We start from the raw sequence: 8371 nt of genomic DNA, 5'->3' as shown, positions 1-8371 counted from the left end.
TAAATAGACAAACCTAATGTTTAATTTTATTGACTTTGTCTCCCTTTTCAATCATATTTCATACCATGAAAGAATGATGAGCAAGCCACTGGTTACATAAACAAAATAATGTTAGACAAGTTTTGTTATTCCTCCATGTCTTCAGAGTTCAATGCAGCATAATTATTACATTTTCATGCGAATATTACACGATTGTCGCAAGAAATAAATCAGGGGTGGTGGTAATGGTAATTCGATGTCACAAGAATAAAAAAAATCTTGTATTATGTCAAGCAGCTTAAATAAATTTCCTCTTACTTCTCATGAAAGCAACTCATTAATGTTTGACTGTTTCTAACAAAATACGGAAGACAAAACACAATGATTAGGTATCTTTCAAAATTAGTTTATTACAAAACTCACTGTTACGTGATGTGAGTCAAACACCACATCACAATTCTATTGTACCACTAAGAGTTTTCGGTATAGATTATCACAGCCATTCTTTTTATGACACAAGCCTCCATTTTCTTATACAAAGGCTTTGGTAGTTTTCTTATGTATAATCTCTCATAGTTGTCAATGAACATTTTCGTCCTGGTCACCACGGTCTATTATTAGCGTTCCATCCATTATTCCATCCATTACGATTATTATTCCACCTATTACGATTGTTATTCCATCCATTACGATTGTTATTCCAGGGTCTGTTCCTGTTGTTCCAGTTATTAACGCCTACAAAATGATGACGAGAAAGTGGAGATAACGAACAGTGATAGATCAATCTCATAATTCCTATAAATAGGTGTTTCGACAACAGTACGTGGAAATGCAGAATTAAAAAACCAAAACAAAAACAAACACTACCCCCCACCCCTGAAAAACACCCTCAAATCAACAACAAAGTAACAATTTTAACCGTATTTGAAGGAATAAGGCAGCATGACATATTCTATCCATAATGCTTTAGCGTCGGCATTCATGCTACGGTAATTAACAGTTTTGTTGTTACATACCGTGCCATAACAATGCTCACAACCTAATCAAATTTTAAATCAAATGTGCATGAAGCATGAATCTCTGTTTAGAAAACTCTTAGCTTTTGACACTGAAACCGTCTTAAATGGAATAATATTAAAGAAAACCCTAAACGATAGGAATCATTATATACAGCAAGCAAAAGAATTAGTGCAGAATCATATCATCATTGTTTGTGGGGAGTCAACGTTCGTGTATTTCATGGGTCACCCTTACCCACGAAATTACATCACAAACACTGATACACAATTTTAAGTTTCATTTTATAGGAAGATTTTCTCTCTCGATTGTATAATGTATCTGTAAATAACGTTATTCATTTTGCACACTATTGATTTGATAAAGATAATAATTGTATAGTTTATTTCAGGAAAAGAATTACTTGAATTTAATCATTATTATACATCATATAAAGTAAACAAACGGCAGTCCAAGACGACGGAAAGCGCCACTTATTTCTTACATTCGTTTTCTCTATGCATTTTGTCTTAATTATCAATTAACCAGTTAGCATAGATCAATTAACCAGTTAGCATAGATTGATTTTAGGAATGAAGTTGCCTGCAAAATTCCCACGAACCGGTGAAATTAGGGTTACCCGTGAAACATTGGACCGCACGAACAATGCAGTATGTAATTAATTGCATTCATACAGCCCAAGAGAAACTAAGTAGCTACGAATTCTTGAAACATTTTAGAACTGGTAACTATTTCCAGATACATGTACCAACATTATAAAAATATTTTCAACAAAACTATAAAAATGTTCTTTAAGCAAGCTACTCACCTTGAGATAAAGTGTTTGCAACAAAAAGCACAAGAAGAAGAGCGGTTTTGAGAAGTGCATACATGGTTGTTTGTCGTGAAATCTGTTTCCTTGGAATTAAACGCAGTCTGTAACATCGTTATATATAAGCAGAATCGCGATTTGGGTGCACTCGTTGTATCCGGAAAAGGATTAATTACACATGACTACAATGTCAACGGTTAGTGAATATGTTTCTCATAAATTTATTGTCACAGGTCACTTTCAATCAGAATCGAACAGTTTACTGCTGCCCTTTCCGCCACAATACCAGATTATTGTCATTTGATCATTAAGTTTTTAATCATTTTCCTCCACTAATGCAAATTGCTTTCAACTGAATTTTGAATTCTGTGCAGCTAGCTGAACCTGTTGCGTGGTGACGCTTGTAATGGGTACAGCAGTTGTTTATTTCAAGTCCATTCTGTTAAAAATAGAAAAGTCAACTTACTTCATAGAGCTTGAAGTTCAAAGAGCTTGGTTAATGGACATTTGTTATCAGATTTGGTTTTGCAATAGAATAATCATGAATATGTATGATGTATTTATCTTTTGCTTTACAAACTTCATTTCAGTGGATAGTTTTGATAAAATTTCCCTTAAGTTTGAACTCCATGTACTTTAAATTCAAATTCGACGAGCTATTTGTCACAATACACTTAAACTTCGTTTAATTTTCGAAAACTTATGATTTCATAGTATTTGTCCGTATGTGAAATTCATAAACCCTGGGTTCAGGGTTCATGTCCCTGAGTGGGGTTTAGTAGGTCATATATTGAAAATGCATTGTATGAAAAGATGAAAATAACGAAGTGATCAATCTCATAACTCCTATATATCTTATATAATCTTTTTACTTTTGGACATCAAACACTCAAACTGTTGGAATTATTATAATGAGCAATGAGTTGTATACAAAAACTTTGAAATTCATGAACCCTGGGTTCAGGGGCCAGGTTGTAGGGTGGGTTAAGCTTGTCAAATATGGAAAATGGCATTAAATATAGATTAGAAATAAATCTTATTTCTGAATATCAAGAAGGCACAGTGTTTGCATGATTACAAAAATAAAACTAAAATAAACAAAAATTCATGACACTGGGGTTCAGGTACCAGGGTGGTACTAGATTAGTAATATACTTTATGTATTGACAATGCAATATAAAATCTTCTTACTCCTGGAAACCAAGCAGACAAACTGTTTGAATGATCATAATGAGCGATGTGAAACTTACTGCCCTGTGTGCAGAGTTCAGGTCTCAGGGTGGGGCTTAGTTGATCATACATGTATGTTGAAAATGCAATGTATTTTAGAACATTTTCACTCTTGGACATCAGACAGACACACTGTTGACATGATTACCTACAACGAGCAATGGACTTTTAAAATTCATTTGCCGTTTTATAATTCAAATAGAAAATTGCAGTTCACTGTGATGCAAGGTGAAAATAACGAACAGTGATCAATCTCATAACTCCTACAAGCAATACAAAATAGATAGTTGGGCAAAGATGGACCCCTGGACACACCAGAGGTGGGATCAGGTGCCTAGGAGGAGTAAGTATCCCCTGTTGACCGGTCACACCCGCCGTGAGCCCTATATCCTAATCAGGATGTGATGTGATTAGATTTATTCATCTATAAAGTAATTCTAAATTCTCAATCATGTATGAAAGTATTACTGATATATCTATCATCTAATACAAAGTATGAAATAGAAAGGTATAAAATGTACACAGTTAACACAATACATGTAATTTCTAAAGAGTAAAACATGTGCGAAGTCAGGTGACCATTAAGGCTCATGCACCTCTAAGTTTGTTTTAGATACGTAACGTATTTCAAAACAAAATATGGTAATTTATTACTGCTGATCAACTCTCAAATTATCTGCTGAATGAGACTTGCATATAAAGGTAGAGAGGTCATGACCCCTGGCCGATGACGACAGTCGGTAATGCCAATTTATGATTCTTGGGTTAGTAATTTCGCAATCCAGAATGTTTATAAATATATATTTTGTTTATGAAAATTATTCCTCGCATTTGACCGATGAAATCTGTATTTAGGATTATATTGATAGTTTTTTTCCAAACATAACAGACAGTTGAGTGTATTTTAAAGACTGCCCTCAATTACGACAGCAAAATCTTAATTAATTTAATTGAAGATAATGGTGAAAGCAGCCGAAACTACCTACAATTTCCAGGCCATTTTACTCCGTTTATCTGATCAAAATATAGGGTTCATGGTGGATACGACTAGTCAACAGGGGGCGCTTACTCCTCCTAAGCACCGATCTCTTTTCTGATGTGTCCAGGGGATCGTGTTTACCCTACTCTTAATTCTGTGTAGGAATTAGGGGATTGATCACTGTTCGTTATTTTCACTTGTTCATATTTAGGCGGGAGATTAATTGTATCCTGGGGACTTTTAATATCTATGGCACTGAAATACAATGTGAAAAAATGTGTATATAGTATCAGCACTGTGATTTAACTTGTAAGTTAAAAGGCTGGAATTTTTTTTTAAAAAACAGGATACAAAGAAAATTTTCACTTTTGTTCTAGTAACTGTACTGTTTTGTGACATTTTATAGCTAACGTAATAAATTCAAAATGGAGAAGGTTCAGAAGATATTACTTTGTTTTATGAATGCTGATTATTAGTCCCCCGTTGCTGTAATTCGGAACTATTTCTAAACCCTTTTCTTTTGTTTGTATGTAGGTAATTTACTTCCCATAGGAGAAAGTTTCAATATGTAGAGACGTCGCCTCTTGTACGTGAAGGGCCACAAAGCATGCATGACACTTACTTCCGAAGAAGTGAGGGAACTTTATCGTGACAACGCCTACCTGTACCGTGACACGTGACCTCCGTTTTTAAGGTCTAGATATCCGATAGACCGAATTCGATCCCCGTGATCGGCAGTGGTTGTATGTGAGAGGGTATGGTGGTCGCCCACTCGTACACGTGGGTGTCCTCCGAGTACTCCGGTTTCCTCCCACAAAAGGACCCCCTGGCGCCAACATCATTATTATTATTATATTATTGACACTTCATCTAGGTACAACACAGACCTTAAACTGTGTATAATTACATGTAACGTGAAGAGTAAGGCAGCATCTTTCTGCGATATAAAGGATAAGACAAAACTTTTAACTCTGTCAGAAAAGGGGTAAAAACAACATCGTTCTGTCATATATGGGGTCTTACGACACATTTTTTTTTTCCAAAAAGGGTATTTGAAGCCCTTCACCGGTATTGGTGACGTCTCCATATGAGTGAAAACTTCTCGAAAGAAACTTTTAACAAGATACAATCAATCAAAAAAGGTATAAGACAAACATAGTTCTGTAAATGAACTGTCCGACTACATCGTTCTGTGAAATAAAGAATGCTGCAATACAGTTCTCTCATATTAAAGGTAAGGTACATGTAACTAAGCTCTGTCAAATAAAAAAGTAAAACAACATCCCTCGTCTTATAAATGGTAAGTCCACATAACCCCATTAGAAAAGGGCAAGGCAACATCTTCCAGTCACATATAGGGTAATACAATATCGTTCTATCGGATGTTTAATTATAGTTCTGTTGTATACTAAGGTCTATCAGATAAAGTCTTTGACTACATACTTCTGTCACCTAATGTGTAACTTAAAGGTATCATCGTTTTGTCATACAAAGCATAGGCGGATCCAGGAATTTGTGAAAGGGGGGTGCAGCACTTAATCTTTTAGATACTTTTCACAACTTCCATCCCAACCCCATTTACACCCTTTGCTTGTGTACATAACATCCCAGGGGGAGATTTTGAGATAGTTTTATACATGAAGATGTTTTATCTATTTACTACCAGTTTTCAGAGTTCTAGTCATACTCAAATCTGACTGCGCTTTGAAATAAAAAAAAAAGTTGATTTAAAGGGTATTCCCAAGAGGCTGGGGGTCTGGGGTAAATGGTGCAAAATCCTGAATTCTGAGCATTTCTTGGCACTTCTTTTTCACTTTCAAATTGCCTACTTCTTAAACAAACTTTTATGTTAGATATAGAATTCTTTAAGTGATACTTATATCTGACGAAAATATCGTAAATTTATATCAGTGTGTCGTCTTATGTATCCGGACCCCTTGAACCCCCCACCCCCCAACCCTCTGGATCCGCCTTTGCAAAGGGCAAGGTACATGTAACTTCATTATGTCAGATACAGGGCTAGAAAACATCCATCGTTCTCAAACATGTCACAGGACGAAGATGAATGGCTCCTAACATTTAGGAGTTCAATTTTAAATCACCGTAAAATTACTGCCGATGTGATGTGATCAGTATATTTAATTAGATGCTATAATATTATCAATTAACTTTCTTGCTCCCGCCAACGGCATTTAACTTTCCCCCTTATTTTTGTGATTTATTAGATTGCGTTTAAAATTGTTTTTTTTTTTTAAAATAACTGGATTTAAACACATTTATTATCTGGTGGGTACAACTCTCACATCCTCGGAAAACAGTACATAACACTGCTACATTTGGAAGAAACGCAAGGAAAACGGATGTGATATCTTTGAATTCATTCCTAATAATGATGTTGGGATTTATTATCCTGTTGTTTTGCAGTGCATTGGTTATTCCTCAAAGTACGTATTATTTAAAGATTTTCTATGATGTGAAAATTTCACAAATTAAGGGCACTTGCTACAAAAAATGGATGCATATTTCCATATATTTTTTTGGATTAGTTTGATTGTAATAAGTAATAGCACACAATTCCTTAAAAAGAATAAGGGACTTTTAAATTTTCTATAATGTTAAAAGATTAAATATATTGGTGTGAGCACACTTCCATATACATGTTTAACTCCAGCAAATTATCTCTATTGTTTTGGACTCTATTTCCTTAGAAAAACATGATTTAGCTTTTATTCTAATATTTTGTTGATATACTCTGTAACGCGTGTCACTAGATTAAACTTTAAGAAGCAGGGAAGATGTACATGTACTAATTAATGTAGGTCGACACATACAAGACAAAATGCCCAATTGGTTCTAATGAGCGTTTGAACTTATGAGATAAAAAGAGAAATAATTTTCTGAAGATGTGGCGCAATCATTATGGTATATACTAACAACGATTAAACATTTATCCAATAAGGATCAGAGAGATTAGAGTGTGTATATGAAAATCACTGATTTCTTAAACGTGTAACCGGTCGACAGGGGAGCTTACTCCTCCTAGGCACCTAATCACACCTCTGGTACATTTGTATATCCATAGCTTATGCCTTCCAATTTATAAATTCAATAACTACATGTACGTTGTACATATTGTATGAAAGATGGGGATAACGAACAATTATCAATCTCAATAATCCTATAAGGAATACAAAATAGAGAGTTCGGTAAACGAGGACCCCTGGATATACCGGAGGTAGGATCATGTGCCTAGAAAGAGTAAGCATCCCCTGTTGTGTGAGAAAATTATTGTTTTAAAACTTTTCATTTTACATTCATCATTATGAATTCATATATCTATAGATAATGCTATGAAAGGCCTTGGCGGTGTTCATCCTCCATATTATAGTCGGAGTTTAAATCCATCCTTTCGTTCCATGCTGTCATGGCCTTCCATACCTTCTCAAGCAAATCTTCAATCAACATTTCTGGAGATAATGGAACGGGTTGCCACTCTGCTGAAACAGTTACTGCCTTTCGCGAATATCTTACTGAATCAGATCTCACGAATTCTGCAGTCGGCAATATCCGGTCTGAGAGAAATTACAGGAAAGGTGGTTTCACTTCTCAACGTGATGCTTCCGGACTGGAGAAATGTTCTACGTGAATTGTTGGAAATCCTACAAAAGCTGATCACTGAGTACCTGCCAGAACTGCCACCATTGGTGAAGGAGGTTTTAAATTTAGTCGAAATGTTACTGAATTCATTGCTTGGCATAAAACTTTGTGATGTTTCTCAAATCTCTGAGAGAAATCCGCCAAAACTACGATACTAAGATAATTCAGTGAAGGCGAATGAAACATCATTTGCACAGGGAACATGTCTGTATCTCTAGACATGTTTATTGTAATTGAAACGCATGTTTAGACATGTTTATTGTAACTTATACGCATGATTAGACATGTTTATTGTAACTTATACACATGTTTATTGTAACTTATACACATGTTTATTGTAACTTATACACATGTTTAGACATGTTTATTGTAACTTATAAACATGTTTAGACATGTTTATTGTAAATGAAACGCATGTTTAGACATGTTTATTGTAACTTATACACATGTTTAGACATGTTTATTGTAACTTATACTCATATTTAGACATGTTTATTGTAACTGAAACGCATGTTTAGACATGTTAATTGTAACTGAAACACATGTTTAGACATGTTAATTGTAACTTATACACATGTTTAGACATGTTAATTGTAACTTATACACATGTTTAGACATGTTAATTGTAACTTATACACATGTTTAGACATGTTAATTGTAACTTATATGCATGTTTAGACATGTTAATTGTAACTTAT

At 34.6% G+C, this 8371-nt stretch overlaps 1 protein-coding gene and 1 long non-coding RNA gene across 2 annotated transcripts; one reads left to right on the top strand and one right to left on the bottom strand.

Annotated features, from left to right (window-relative positions):
- Positions 1-364: 364 nt before the first annotated feature.
- Positions 365-2299, bottom strand: LOC125657092 (uncharacterized). Its single transcript, XR_007363184.2, has 2 exons — positions 1805-2299; positions 365-714 (listed from the first exon to the last, which is right to left on the bottom strand). It is a non-coding gene; the product is annotated as an uncharacterized LOC125657092 (long non-coding RNA).
- A 3977-nt stretch (positions 2300-6276) lies between these two features.
- LOC125656936 (uncharacterized) lies at positions 6277-7968 on the top strand. The gene is made up of 2 exons (XM_048887557.2): positions 6277-6460; positions 7359-7968. Exons 1-2 carry the CDS (start codon positions 6406-6408, stop codon positions 7829-7831), a joined length of 528 nt encoding a protein of 175 aa, XP_048743514.2. The 5' UTR covers positions 6277-6405; the 3' UTR covers positions 7832-7968.
- Positions 7969-8371: the final 403 nt, after the last annotated feature.

This window comes from Ostrea edulis, chromosome 1 (assembly GCF_947568905.1).
Source record: "Ostrea edulis chromosome 1, xbOstEdul1.1, whole genome shotgun sequence".
Classification (NCBI taxonomy): domain Eukaryota; kingdom Metazoa; phylum Mollusca; class Bivalvia; order Ostreida; family Ostreidae; genus Ostrea; species Ostrea edulis.
The sequence above is the reverse complement of the archived record's forward strand: the minus strand, read 5'-3'. Positions and strand labels throughout refer to the sequence as shown.